General features: G+C 41.0%; 2 protein-coding genes across 3 annotated transcripts in view; one reads left to right on the forward strand and one right to left on the reverse strand.

Moving 5' to 3' along the window:
- The window catches only part of gtf2e2 (general transcription factor IIE, polypeptide 2, beta), a 20,606-nt gene extending 8,088 nt beyond the window's left edge, over window positions 1-12,518 (reverse strand). Inside the window, exons 1-2 of one of the 2 annotated variants that reach the window (XM_050043906.1) lie at window positions 12,299-12,518; window positions 11,094-11,254 (exon numbers count right to left, since the gene is read on the reverse strand). In XM_050043906.1, the coding sequence (XP_049899863.1) occupies window positions 11,094-11,253 (160 nt within the window). In that variant the 5' untranslated portion in view covers window position 11,254; window positions 12,299-12,518. Of the gene's footprint in view, window positions 1-11,093; window positions 11,259-12,298 lie in introns of both variants that reach the window. The other variant, XM_050043905.1, reaches the window with a different exon arrangement.
- smim18 (small integral membrane protein 18) lies at window positions 2,626-6,937 on the forward strand. The gene is made up of 2 exons (XM_050043908.1): window positions 2,626-2,871; window positions 5,796-6,937. Exon 2 carries the CDS (start codon window positions 5,801-5,803, stop codon window positions 6,122-6,124), a length of 324 nt encoding a protein of 107 aa, XP_049899865.1. The 5' UTR covers window positions 2,626-2,871; window positions 5,796-5,800; the 3' UTR covers window positions 6,125-6,937.
- Window positions 12,519-15,378: the final 2,860 nt, after the last annotated feature.

Here is a 15,378-nt window from a genome sequence, read left to right on the forward strand (position 1 = left end):
GGTGGTTCGTTGTCTCATTTAAACCTGAAAGAACAAACAGTGTTATTAGAGAGACATTATCCATCCTGGTGAGAAAAAATATATTTTCTCCTGTGTTGTGTACCTCCATAGTGACTTTTCCCTCATCTCACTGTTATTAATATCTTGTCTGACTACAGCAACATGAGCTGGGGACCAAATCAGCCAATCAACACTCAGAAGGTGCTTCTCTCTTTTTTCAGTGTGTAGCAATTTACTTTAGGCTACATGCAATGCAAAGCAGTGAGCAACACAAAACCCAAAAACACTAGGACTGCTGAAGTTTCCACCAGTGTTATTTTTTCAAGCTTGCTGTTGTATCCAAACTAGAGTTCTACACAGGCCTAAAAATAAGACCGAGAACTAGCCTGTACTCACACCTTTCACACCCGACCTGACTTAACCTGCCTGATACTGCAGAATCTGAGACCTGAAACTGACCCAAGACCAAGGCTATATTTTTGTTCCTTTTCAGTCCATACACTCTGTTTAACACATCCGTATGGTGATTGCATCCTTGTGAGACCAACCTGAAGAATCTCTTAAAAATGCCTGTTAAGGCAAATGAAACTTCTTGTCCTGTGGCTTCAAAAGACCACACAGTCTGTATTTGCACCTCACATCACTTAACCTGACTACAGCAGAACCCTTGCAGCTTACTAGCCACACTCTGCGCCGTTCAGTTTAGCTAATGGATGTTTGTTTAGCATTGGCTTATTAATAACCTGCTTGTTTAGCAAGTTATATCATGTAGTGAAATGGTCCCAGAGAAAAAGGTAGTTCTCCTAGCTGGTCTAACAAAGCTGTAAAGATTAAAAGAATACTCCAACAATTTGGGAGTTATGCCATTTCTCTATCATTTTCATAGTGAAACAACATGATCGATATCTTTTTTGGGTCTGTACGTCCAGTGGCTGGGTTTCAGTGGTTAGCATTGTGGCTTAGCTTAGCGAATACAATTGAAGTCTATAGGGGGTTAGTAGCCTGCTCGGTAAAAGTGAACAAATAAACGTTACAGAAACCCTGAAGCTGGCATTTCTACACGTGCATTTAAAATAAACATGTTTAAACATTAATTCGAAAAACGAGAGTCCTTTTTAGTTGTATTAGAAGAAGTTTGATACACGGAACTATACGTGTTTACGTCCTGCGCTGTGATCTGCGGAGGGATACACTGGTGAGCAGACACAGGCACAGACGTAGCCTGTAAACAAAACGATATCTCCGGACTATAGTAGCTGCAATGGACGACTTTGAACGCGATTTTGAAGAGTTTCTTGTAGCGGACACAGACCCAGAGCCATACCTGTTTGAGCCGGAGTAAACAGATGAGGAACTCCATGTGTTTGATGCTGAGCGGGTGAGAAGAGAGACTGAATGCACAGAATGGGATTCGGTGCTACCATCGCTGGGGAAATATATCACCAGGAGGAAAAGCGCCGCAGAGAGTGCATCACAAGGAGTGAAGTTGCGTCTTCTTTTCCTCGCAGATGACGGTTCGGGTTCATTCTCTCTTGTTGCGTGGTAAGTGTGGTCCATTCGCAAACTTTATAACTAAAAAAACTTTTCACTACTCTCTATCGAAGAACTACAAACACACTCTGCTGTTTCCTCCTCCTTCTTCCTTCCTTCCGCTGTCTTCGTTGGTTAATTTATACATGCGAAACGCATTCTCTGGCTGGCTGGATTGTCCGCTCGGGCTGCTGTACATACATGGCGGTGCAAGATGGCGACCTCTCTAAAGCAAGGCCCTTGCTACATATATATATATATATATATATATATATAAAAAAGCATAATTATAAGGCTACGAAAACCAAACAAATTTTTATTTTATAGCGATTATACACTTGTATAAACATATTACTGGGTAGAATATTCAGATTCAGATTCAGATTGACAATAAACCATGCCAAATATTACACACTGGCCCTTTAAAGTCTTGCTGTCTTGATGTGGTACTTTGAAGGGATTTTTGACCATTTTATTAACTCTCAAGTCCAAAAACTATTAAATTAAGCACCAAATCTGTGTAACAAATGGTATCAATTTACAAGACACATTTGACAGTAGTAATAGCTATCATATACTTCCATCATTATGTTCTAAGCCCCTATACACTATAAACTTTCACAGGTTTAATAGGCGCTTAACCAAAACACAATGTGTATTACCAATTTATGACTAGAAACTTCACACACAGTGCTGAGCTGCAACTCAAATCAATGTTCAGGTTCCCAGCTTTCAGATGATATATACAAAAATGGGTCTATGGTAGGGAGGAGGGAAGTAGAAGAGGTTAATGTAACAAAAGCATCCTACAAAAATACTGCAGAAGTACTACACGAGAGGAATCTGATAAGAATGATTTGAAGTGCAGCCAGCTGGTCTTATTCTCTGCTGGAGTCCAACATTGCTGCTCCCCCCTTGAGACTGTCTGAGGTCTGGACCCAGCACTCGCCAATCAAAGCTGAAAACAGACACTGATTCATGAATGATTCATGGTGTGGGCGGGAGCTTGTGTTGGTGCGAGCTGCACTGTAGGCAGGACGCTGAAATTGTGACAGGCCGGTTAACGAATGGTGCAGAGGCAGGGCTAAGAGGAGAGAGCCAATGATCGAGAGAAGCCCGTGCCGTTCAGCCGAGACATGGAGAGCTGCAAGGAGTGGCGGAGGGAGCGAGCGAGTGCACGAGCGGCGGCTGAGAGTGCGCGAGAGTGCTGGGCAGGAAAACAGGTCGAGGAGTGAACGCGGAGGAGGGAGAGAGTGGAAGACGGAGTGATAGGTGGAGCACCAAAGACAGGAGAGTGCATCTGTTGACTTGCATCTTCTTAAGACAGAGCCAGACACACAGGTGAGTCTGCATATTTTTTCCAGAATAGCATCATCAGTATAATGTGTGCATGGTTGACATCAACAGATCATAACAATCCACAGCATGATTTTAAGTTAAGGTTCTTCTTCTGTGTAGCTATGAGGGTTTTTTGGTGTGCAATCCAGCATTCACAGGGTATATCATACATTGTTTAAATGGAGCACATCTATTTATGAAGCCAATTCCTTCCTACATGTGGAAAATGTAATTCAACAATAACTAAGCTAAGAGCTTTAGGTGGCAATTGCAATATTTAGGCCAAGAGTGAGCAAACACGCAATGGATTAAATAAACATGGATTTGTCCGTCTGCACTCTTCCCCCTAGAATACCAAACATCAGGAACTCTGTGTGTGTTTCTATGACTATATGTGTGCTCATATGCATCCTGCCTGTCTTTGCGGAGATGTATGAGTCGGTGCAAACTGCAGCTCTTAAGACAAATCAATGAGGGACTGACAGCTGTGAGGAGCCAGCCTGGGGCATTAGGCATAAGTGTGTTTGGTGTGTGTGCATTTAGTGAGAGGCAGCTGCTGTGTAGCCAGAGAGAGCAATATATATTCCTACAACACCTTTAAGAGCGCGGCTGGGGTGGGGCTCATTTTGGGGTGAGATAACAGATGCTGTAGGGAGCCAATCTGTTATTGTGTATGTGACTGCTCTGACAAAAGAGAGGAGCAGAGAGACCATGGGGGTGGGGGTGGTGGGGGGGCAACACCAGGCGAGACAAATTAGTAAAAAGAGGTTGTTGTCATGGCAATAACTTGAAGTGAAGTTGATATTATGTGCTGGGTCTGTGATAAGAAGATACAAGAGGGAGTTAAGTTGAGTCGACTGTGAAGAAAATACCACTAAACACTTACCACATTCTGTAAAATCTGTGAACAGCTGTTGTTCAGTCTGCTCCCATAAACAAATTAACAACTCACAGTAAATGTACTTAACTGTGTGTGACCCCTTGATAGTTGTTATTTTCCTGCCTCACCCAGCCTACCTAAAATCATACCGACAGTGTTTTGGCCCTTAGGTAATTTCCTGAGGTGAAAATCTCTTGAGACGACTGAAGCCACTACCACAACGGCTTCTACCATGTTACGGTTTCAAGTAACATGGAAAACTGAATTACCATCACACAAGAGGCCTTTATCTGTCTCTTTTAAGTGCACTAAAATACAGTCTCACACATACAGGTCATACTTTACAGGGCTCAACAATAACAATTGCCCGATTGCCCAGGGCAAGGGAAATGCAAGATTGGGCTAGTAAAGCTAGAAACTCACATGTCCGATCAGGCAAGTGGTGAAAAAAAGAATTAAACACAATGTGTGTTTTATCAAAGCTGAAAATAAAAGTCGCCAAAAAGTGAGCTGTCTCGCTTCCTTCTCATCTCTGTTGCACATGCGCAGTACTCACAAGAAAATGGCAGCGGGTAAAGACAGAGTTTATGAGCTGAAGCGCAAGTGAGTATTTCCAGTATCCTGGAAACTCAATTTACGGACCATGAGCTAAATCTCGCCCCCGATAGGGTGCTGGGTGGCCCCCCAACTGTTTTCTAATAATTTCTAATTTTTTTTTTTGTATTTTCAATTTGAATAAGGTGCAGAAGCGTATTAAAAAAAGCACCAAAATAGAGCTTGTTTACACAAAAAATAATGCCAGGAAGGATCCCTCAGACCCCCTGACTGAGGTCTGGGCTAAGCCCTGAAGGTCCCCAAATCCCAGAAACACCCCTGCATACACCTGACCTATGCGGGGCTACTGTGCCTGGCCTCCTGTCATTTTGCAGAATTGGCCCCCAGGCAAAGCAAGTTCAGTTTCCCTGCGTTAGAGAATGTGGGCAAAATAACGAGTAAACATAACTGATTGTAGTATTTTTTGTGATTTGATAACCACTAATAAAAAAAAAACAATTTGTAAAGGAGCAAGTAATAACTAACTGCTTAAAAAAACACATTAACATTGAACCCTGCTCTGAGACACCACAAATTTATCCTCCATACATGAAAGTGTGTGTTTTTACATACAAAATATTCAACTGCAGTTATAAGATTGTAGAAGAAATACACACAGACACAGCGTAACCTTACAGGATTAGCCCAGTGTAAAGAGAAGCACTTACGCTCCTCTTCCTCAGTTCTGTGGTTCACTCAAGTAATCTGGGTCAGCTTCCTTGGCCTCACTACGTGATATAAAAATGTCTGTGTGCATATGTGTGTTTGGAGCATGTATGTGCACATGTGTGAATGAGTGTGTGTGTGTGTGTGTGTGTGTGTGTGGGCAGAGATCCTGGCACGCTCTTCCCTGAGGATTTTAAAATGGTAGGCTGAAAATGTGAAAGGATAGCTGAGGAGAGACCAAATGGCCTGACGATGCGCATACTGCAGAACATCTTTTAACTTAATTACTAGATTGCAGATCCTTGACTTCAACATTTGTGTCAGGTGTTACGGCAGAAGAGTTGCAAACCAAGCATAGATGTAACATTCCCCTGTGTAGCCATCCTCTTCTACCAGGCTTTTAAGTCTATTTTTGTTCTGAGCAGATGGCCTCAGTAGGGTTTATGCTCTTTTGCAATATTACTGTTTGCTCTAATAACACACTGTCTTTTCTTTTAACTAACAATTGTTTCTCTAGTGAGACTGTGTCCCTGTCAAAAAGTGCATTAGCTGTGTAAAAGTGATAATGAAATTCAGGCACATGATCTGTAGAGTTTTATTTTTTAAGACATCCTTCAACTACTTTAATTTTTTAATCATTCTCTCACCATGGAAACAAGTATTTTATAACCACCACGCTGCTCTAATTTGGTCTCCCTGTCACCACATCACAGCGAAACACAGAACCAAACACTGTCACAAGCGTTAACAATCTGCCTTTCTCCCTGTTTTTGTCGCTTCAAACCAGAAATCATGGCAAACATCACTTCTGCTATACACCCAAGCAATCTCCCGTGGCACCCAGAGGCGGTCCCACTCTCCCATGTCTCCATGCAGGTCCAGGAGGTCTACCCTTTCCACGACGGCTGGAACGTGGCCTGCTTCATTATCCTTCTGCTCTTCATCCTCACTGTCGTGTCTCTGGCTGCCTTGGCTGTGCTCTATGAGCTGCTGGACTGTGGGTGCTGTGCCAAAGGGAAGACACATCACCAGCTACAGGAGGAGGGGCCGGGGAGCTGCGGCAAGCTAATGACTAGCATTTGCAAGGAGCCGGAATCCCACACTGAGGTGGTATAGGGTGAGGCAAGGATGAAGATAAGGAAGAGTAGGAATTCGGCTTTCAGTTCTGAACTGGGTTGACCTGAGTGTTGGCCGAATTAGAAAAGTACTTCTAAAACGTGCCCAACAGTGGTTCAGTTGCTCACAGTTGAAAAGATACAGATGGAAGAGACCAGATAACAGAACAATGTAAAAAAGAAAGGGGGCGGCTTGTCACTGATTTGGAGTGAGTCTAGTTAGCTTTTCATTCCTGTTCAGAGGAATTCTTCACACATGTACATTCACTACCACTTAACACACAAGGCGGACCCCGAAAGCCATACTTAACACCAGAAACACCACCAGAAGAAAGACAGAGAACTCGAGTCGTCTAATAATAACAACAATAGTACTAGAAATAGTACTAGTGAGGCCATGTTAACATGAAAACACTAATAAGACCAAATATCAACTAGTTTTCATCTGCCCTGTGAGTACTGCACGTACCTGTGAGCTGGCTGAGAATTAGCTTCTATGAGATAAGGTAAAATGTTGTAAACAGTTGGAAAATCCTGTCCAAATCTAAAGACTTCAATATCCCAGTTTCCCAACAGGACCTGATGGACAACAAATGGTCGAGCTTTGTTGGACAACATTGCTGCTTCGAATAAAGCCTGTGTTTCTCTGTTCTTTAGTAAAGTGTATGCCAGTGTTGTCAACATGTTTAGCATCGCAACATTATCTTATAACACGTGACACTTGGTTGGTGCACAGTGATGTAATATATCATGTAATTTTGAGCACAATGTATAAGCCTAACCCCAAGATGCTTAATAAATTGTCACTAAATTATGTACCAGCCTTTTTTTTCTGCTAAGAGAACAGACGTACGAAGGGAACTTCAAAGGGAAGATATACGAAGGGTAGCAGGGTAGAGTGTAGCCTGACCTACACGGTGATGCTGGGTAATTACAAAGAAGACGTGTTTGATTGTTTCTAATTCTTTGCAAACTTTTACTTCTGCATTCGCTCACATTTTTACCAATGAATTTTCAAAATTTTCCCTAACTTTTCCATATCATCTCCTATTTCCATGACTTACAGTAGTTTAACAGGGTCGGCCTATGGGGAGGTGCAGGACTGAGTCCTAAAACCCAGAAATGCTACTCCTCGTTCCCTAATCTTAAAGTCAATAGGTTTTTGGATGGGTGGAAATATTGGTCATGGAACCATAGTGTAGTTTTTTTTAATTGCCTAACGTTAGCTTTTTACTTCTGGTGATTGCATTTATGCTTCAAAAATCATAAAAGTTGTGTTAATTTGTGAAGATTAGCTTGCTGAACAAAATGTGCGTTTCATACACTTTAATTTGCCTTTTTTTGTCTGCAACATTCCAAAATCCATTGGACAAAAATTCTATTGACAAGGGAACCAGAGCGACCCTAACTTCCATTCCGGCCTACAAAAAGCATCATCCCTGCAGCGCTCTATATAGCAATGCAGCCATACATTTTTACACACGCACTCCCCAGGCATTTGTGGCTAAGTAAACTGCTAGCACTTACTAACTGTACTTGCTCATTAGACATTCCTGCCACCAACTACCTGCATATGCCAAGAGACCAGACCTGCACATACAGGTACTTCAAGGCTGAACCCCTTTTGGGGTATAGAACACCAAAGATTCTGCAGATGTCGATGCAATTTGACATGTGCTTGGTTTATAATCTTGATAAGTCTGTATGCAATTATTTCTTGTTAAACAAATGTCTGTTTCATATTCATGTCTAATAATTATTTTGTGACCTTGCCTGAACCTGAGTGTACACGATACCTTAACAAAGGCTGATCACCATCATGGCCCATTAGTCCTCCCCCATCCAACTGGGTCAATGACCCAACACAGTGTTCAGGTATTGCTTTTCTGGTTATCTATACATATATAGATGTCTGGATCATAATACCTTGTGATTCAATCAAGTAAGAATATTTGATTGAATTATTGGGTATCACTACGCTAAGTGCCAACTGTTTAATCTATAGGCTGAGATTTAGCTGGAGACAACGGTCTGATGCTGCTATACTGAATGACTTTACTCAAGCTAACGATAGCTATCCACTAGTAGTAACTATCACCAGCATCATTTAGCCATTTACCAAAGTGACAGTGAATATTAATGAATATTTTATGCCTCAGATCTCAGTGTAAAAGTCTTAGTTAAACCGCTACACATCAGCTTTTCTGACATTTTCTTGTTTCTCTCCGGATGTGACAGTGCAATCCCCACCCCTAAAGGGAGTGCAGCCTTGGCGATGACACAATGCTGGTCTGGTTTATGTGTATCATGTGATACTAGTGATGTTTCAATGCTCACGCAGCAGTTGATTTAAAAATAGTAATACAAAGAACCTTTTTCACATAATATTGGACATGGATTTTTATGAACATATTTTAGATAACAGCCATAACAATGTAAATTCAAATCTTTTCCAAAACATTCAGTTAATACCAAACCATATCCAGGCCTGGAAAACATTCTAATTTCAAAACTTTTCCAGGTATATCACGATCAAAGGAACCTTGTCACTTCAAATTTCCAAAAGGCGTAATAAAGCCTTCATATTCTCAAAGCACAGTACTCACTGACAATGATCATTTGTGCTGACACTGGGCTGAGCGCATAGATCAGGTCAAATGCAATTTATCTTAGCCAAAAATATGATATTGTTATTGTCATATTTACCTACTCACACTGAAGTGGACATCTGTCAGACATGCACAGTTTCTATTTCTGTATTCACTTGTAAGTGTGTGTGGGTGTGTGTCGAACACAACGGTGATCTCTCTGCAGCATTTGCTCTAATTAACACTTGAATGCACACCTCAGGTCTTTAGTGACCTGGGATTATATTACATCCTGTCTAATTCATTTCATTCCATTAAACTCTCAGCTCCCTGGTATTTCTCAAACTATTTGTTTTTAACAATGTTCTGGTGTCCAAAATATTTAAAGTTTTTTTAAAGCACCTGAGGCTACTGATGGTGAGAATGTTTTAGTTTTAGCCATTTATGAATCAGATCATTTAAAAGCAGAGCTGGAGCATAAGAATGAAAAAGCTACCTCAGGCGACATGAGAAAATGGTCAACATACAGTCCAAAGAGTGCCTCCAAGAATAGCTAGGACTGATAAGGGAACCTAATATAGTCACCGCAACTGCCTACAACTCACTGCAATAAACATGCAAGTTTCCCAATTTCCAATTGGATAAGCCCTAAGATTTCACAAGAGTTGCACTTTCCTGGAAAAGCTTGACCCTCAACTTAGGCTGTGTGTTGAAAGTTGAAAATTTAAATCATCAGTCTGAGAACCCTTTGTCAACTGACATTCCTCAAGTCAAGTTTTTTTTCTTTTTTTTTTGGGGGGGGGGGGATGTTTTGATCCCCAGATTTAGCTGCAGGGTGAGTGCTCCTCATTTTCACATTGCTCTCAGGTACAGGTAGCTGTGGACACAGACCCAGGGTGAGTCTGAGTGAGACAGAGGCAGCTGCCCAGAGGAAGAGAAGCTTTGCCAGGTCAGGCTCTGAGATAATGTTATCTTCTGCCTTCTGCTTAGAAGTTGTGAATTTACAGCTCACAGCAGCTTAATTCAATACAGTCTCTGGCTTTTGTTTGATATCTAGCGTTGGCAGAAAAAGTTGTTGCACTTTTCTGATCCTTCATTAGCGATAACGCATTAGCTCACAGAGCTAACTTGGCGTGTTTACTTTATTATGTGAATGTTGCGGTCACCCTGAATGTCCTGCTCAGCCCCATTCAAACTCTCAAACCCGAACACTTGAATATCTGAAGGACCAAGAGCCAATTCCAATTTGACGGACATGATTATAAGTCGGATACAGCACAACCCTCAGCTGCTGTTGCCATGGCTGGAGAAAAGGAAAGAGGTGCCATGATGTACAAGAGCCGAGGGATGCTCTCAAAGCCTTTGTTTTTTTCCAGAAACAGTACCACAAAAACACTACAGATGCCACATTATGTCCATCCACACCCAACTGCAAGATAGCGGAGTAGTGCGCACGGTGCGCACGGTGCGCACAGCCACGTTGCAATGACAACATGCAAATGATGTGATGTGCGATTACTAAGCTGAAGAATTTTGGCTTGGTAGGTGCCAGTCTATGAGCCATTACAGTAGCCAATGTGCAATATAGTACAGTATCAAGAGGAAATTTACAAAGCTTTGCCAAAATATGCACACATTATTATTACAATCAACACAGCTGTTGGTCTCTAAATTTACCACTCAGTAAAAACAAGGTTTTAAATAATCAAAAAAACTGTTGCTTTTTTTTTTGTTTTGTTTTAACTTTCTTGAAACTGCACAACCGGTACTGCACAAACACCTGGCCCCAGTGCAGTGTGCACACAGCAAGGCCCCATTGCTTAAAATTCAGTTCTGATCTCTAACTCTGTTTATGAACATACAAAACTGTGATGCATCCAATTTAAACATTGTCTGTTTTGTAGTAAACAATTTTATTTTCAAAGCTGTTCTTTGATCTGATCATTTAAAGAGGTATGCAGAGAAGAAATATTTATCCCGAAATTAGAAGGTCTGAAGATTGAAAATGATACCTTGTTTTGGAGGAGCTTCTCCGATTTTGAAGAGAACATCACTAAAGTCAAAAGCTGTGTCTTTTTCAGAGGCCCTTGTGTTTGAGCTTGCTGTTAAAATTACAACACTTAATGACTGGTGCTGCCTTGGCCACTGTAATGACATTACAAGACAACCTGTCTCAGCTCTGAAAATTTTGATTGGTGCATCTTTGCTGACACTCACAAGCCCAGTGATGAGCACCAGAACCATGCATTACAATGATACTTTCTGTCAGTGGCACTATGGCTTCCATCTCTACATGACTCACTAACAACACCAGGACAAAACCATTCACTGCAACAGTCAAACATGTCAGGCATTATTTTTTATAAAGTCTTCTACACTTACCAGCGCTGTGTTTGGACCCAGAGGAACTCTCTTTGTCAGCTTTGGGCTTCTTCTTCTTGTGTGACCCAGAGTCAGAGGCAGCCTGTCTCTTCTCTACAGCTGGAGTTGACAGAGCTCTTTTCTTGAACAGCTCCCTCTCCCTCAGAAGCGCTGGATCCATCCTGGCTGACAGAGTACAGAATATATCATGATTTCAACAAGACAAAATAAAGCAAGTGATCCATCAGAAACAACTGTCTCTCTCCAAACAGATGCAGACACTCCATAACAACCTGGCACTTTTCATCACGCAATGAGGTAACTGAAAAGAATCATATTATTTTCATATTAGTACGAAATCAGGTTTGACACTCTAATCACAGCTGGACTGACCAGTATGGGGGCTCTGGAGTAAAAAAAATGTGCTACTGAGACAGCCATCAATTACAGTGCATACATCAGACAACACATGCAAGCTTCATTATTTCCTCAGAGTCCAACCCATATTGCTATGTTGGTGTTATAGTACCTGGCCTTATGGTTTCAATGTGCTTGGTAATTTTATTTGAGACACGCTGATTAAGGAATATGCACCATCCAAGGTCTGGATTTTGACAAAGAATTTCCTCTACAAGACAGGTCCCAGTGACAACCAGAGACCCTTACTTTAGCGCTTTAGGGGCCCTAAGGGATCAGGGGCTCTGGTGCTGTTTAGCCCGTTTGTAAATGCAGCCTCGGTTCAAACCAGTATAAACCATTGGACGTAACGTTTTCCATAGGTGATCTCTACCTTTGTACCACGGCTGTAACTGATCCCAGCAACCAGCAGCTAAACTGGGGAGACATGCAAATTTTGCGTTGGCGCTCTTGCACCAACTTAAACTGGCGTCCGACAGGAAAAGGCACCGAAGTTAAAGTCTCCAAAATGTATGTTAACAGCTTAGTAGGCTAACTGTAACATTAGCTAGCTAGTGCATTTGCCAGCCGGGTTACAAGTAACGTTAACAAGTTAGTCGGCATTGTTGTAAGTTAGCCTGACGCTGTTGCTGTATTTTGACAATGTGAAATCACAAAACAGCCATGGCTAACGTTATCTACTTTATCAAGCGTTGCTGTGTAATGTGGATATATGAATAACAACTCAAAACGCAAAAGTAGCGACACAGTCTGATACTCGCGTTGTCAGTTAGCGTTAGCTTGCCGATTTGTTATCTCGCTGAGCATACCTGACACTTTGTTCCTGCTCTCAGAGAAAGTGACGTCTTAGTCCAGGAGGACTCTCTAATTTTGGAGTGTCGACGGAAGAAATGCTTCCCTCGGCTTCCCCACCGCTTTCACTTCTTTCTTCAGAGGTAAGTTAACGTTAACCAACTAACTTCATACATAAAACACCTCTTTTTTCTTCTCATGCTGCACTTCCGTTTCTTGTTCGACTTGTCGGACATCGACAGCGAGTCCTTGAATGACGTCATCACGTATGAAAATCATGAAAATTCACAATTCAACAGAAAAAAGGCAACAAATAGTTTGCATTATATCGCACCAGTATGGTACGACAAATAGATGCAATTATTGAAAACTAATTATGATAAAATGAATAAGAGAAAATAATGATACCTTACCCGTTAACTGTGAATGAATGATGATGGTAATGACCACTGATATTATAGAAGGGTGGGCAGATTTTGAAGGAGCTCAGTACAGTTTCATGTGTTGTTGGTTTATGGTTGATTATTACACCCCTTGACCATGAATTATCCACAAACCCTGACAAATGCTTGTTTTCTCCAGAGAGTACATGACACAAGGGCGCCCCCAAGTGGCTTAATCGTGCTACTGTATGAATTTGAGTGACAATAGTGGTGTAGGCTATTTGTGTAATTCACTTGATGTTTCTTGAAGTTTGAAACTTCATATTGAAAAATCTGCAAGAGAAAAAATGTGGCTACATTTCTTCCCTCTCCTGACTATGGTGATCTGTTGAATATGCATGCCTCTGCCCAATGCCTGCATCAGCTGGATACAGTGGAGCACAGCGCTTGTGGGTGTATCTCACTTAAACTAGTAAATATTGTTTGTGCTCAGATAACACCCTCCATTCCCATTTGCACTTAAATGTGTAAACAGTCTTGTTTTTTTCCTGCCCCTGCAGCCTTGACTTCTTGCAGATTTGCAGCTAGGTAGGCTGAGTCCAATTAGGGCATTTAAAAATGTAGAGTTTGTAATTGCTTCCTCAGCTAGATCTGTATCCTCTTGTCTGTCCTCTTGGTATATGACTCTGTGAGTTGTTACTGTGTGTTTTGTTTTATGCATTTTTAATGTTTGCGTATATGTGGTTTGAAACACTGTTGTTGCTATCTTTGCAAGGGTTGCCTTGAAAAGAGATTTTGTAATCTCAGTGGGGTTTACCTGGTTAAATAAAGGTTTCATAATAATAAAAGATAACACTCCCTCACACACAGACACGTTTCTCTCATTCTTTTCTTTTCTGAACAGTTAAAAGAGACAATGCTGCCATATCAAGCTCAAATGACCACTACCTAGGGTTGCAACAATATACTGGTATCAAGGCATGCCATGATAGAAAAGTTGATGGTTATCATACTATGTACAGTTCTATGATATTGAAGAAAATGCAACTGGACAAAGAATCTCCACTCTATTTTAGTTATTTTCAAAGGGGAGACTTTTTACTTATACTTCCATGAACAAAATGGATTCACGTTTCAGTTACAGTAATACAACCTTTGTTCAACCAACAATAACCCTTCCATTTTTATTTCTTTTAAGGATTATTCTGACTGATAATAAAAAATTCTGTAATACCGTGATGCTGTGGAACTGCAATATTTTCTGAGATGGTTATCCTACCATAAAATTATCTTAAAGTTGCAACCTAACAGCCGCCTGGTTAGACATCCCACTGTTCTTTGGACCCTCACAGCGGATAAGGAAAGATCCCCCAAAAAAAACCTTTAATGTGAAAAAAAAAAAAATAGTAGAAACCTCACGAAGAGCAACTGAGGAGGGATCCCTCTTCCAGGATGGACAGACGTGCAATAGATGTCGTACAGAACAGATCAACATAATAAATTTGCAGTAATCCGTATGACAAAATGATACATAAACAGAGACAGAGACAGAGAGAGAGAGAGATGAAGGGCAGACAGTGATGATATTAGCTTACAATAACATTCATTTTAGTAATAATACCAGTAATGTGGTAGCATATGTTGTAAGTTTATATTAATATGATAGTATATGTATGTGATAATAATAATCATATGTGTATAATAACAGTAGAAGTATGACTAATGATAACAGCAGTAGTAGGAGCCACACCACCACACACCATCCAGGCACAGCTGCGATATGAGGCAACCTGCGAGACAATGGAGCACAAAGGTTCTGGAGAAGAAGCCGAGTTAGTGAAATACAGTTAACACTAAATTAGCTCACTTTTCTTCCAGCCCACAGGGCAAAACATTAAAGAAAACATGAAAGCATCAAAGTGGAAATTAAATATTTGAAGGAACAGCGTGTATGATTTAGGGGGATTTAGCGACATCTAAATTGCACATTGCAACCAGCTGAAACTTCTCCTGGTTGGAATTCCTTCGGCGTTAATTGTTCAGAAGGTTTTTACCGTGGACCGAATTTTGTGCAGAGGTCTCTTCCTCTCTTAAACAAACAGACCAGTGTTTCTCCAATACTGTTTGGCCTGTTGGAGACAATGAGACGAGACTGATGTATGCTCATCTTTTTTTCTCTGATAACTTAAGATTTAAATGTTCAGGAGGTTTTTACCAGGAGCTAGATTATCTACAGAGGTCTCTATCACTCCAAAACAAACAGACCTGGTCATTTAAACCGGTAAAAACACAGAATAAACCAGTTTTAGAAGTCAGTGTTTTTTCCACGATGGGCTGCAGGCGACGATGGCTGACACGAAAACACAAAAACACAAGTGTCTATCTGGAGCCAGTGTTTGGTTTGTCCAGTTTGGGCTACTGCAGAAACATGACGGTGCCACATGGTGATCTCTGGACGAGGACCGCTCCCTATGTTGATATAAATGGCTCATTCTAAGGTAATGAAACACAACCTTTCTTACTTTCAGGTAATAATAAGCTAATGAAAACATAGTTATTATATTATATTACATTTCTGCCATTATATCCCCCTAAATCCTACACACTGCACCTTTAAACAGCATTAAATAAAGTGCAATAAAATATCTGTGTTTGCTCTACTAAGGTACAAACATAACATCTGCTCTTGTTTTGCTTTGTAATGTTCTGGGGAT

Source organism: Epinephelus moara, chromosome 5 (assembly GCF_006386435.1).
Source record: "Epinephelus moara isolate mb chromosome 5, YSFRI_EMoa_1.0, whole genome shotgun sequence".
Classification (NCBI taxonomy): domain Eukaryota; kingdom Metazoa; phylum Chordata; class Actinopteri; order Perciformes; family Serranidae; genus Epinephelus; species Epinephelus moara.

Coding starts and splice junctions, on each gene's coding strand:
- smim18 (XM_050043908.1), top strand. CDS start 5,801: ATGGCAAACATCACTTCTGCTATACACCCAAGCAATCTCCCGTGGCAC.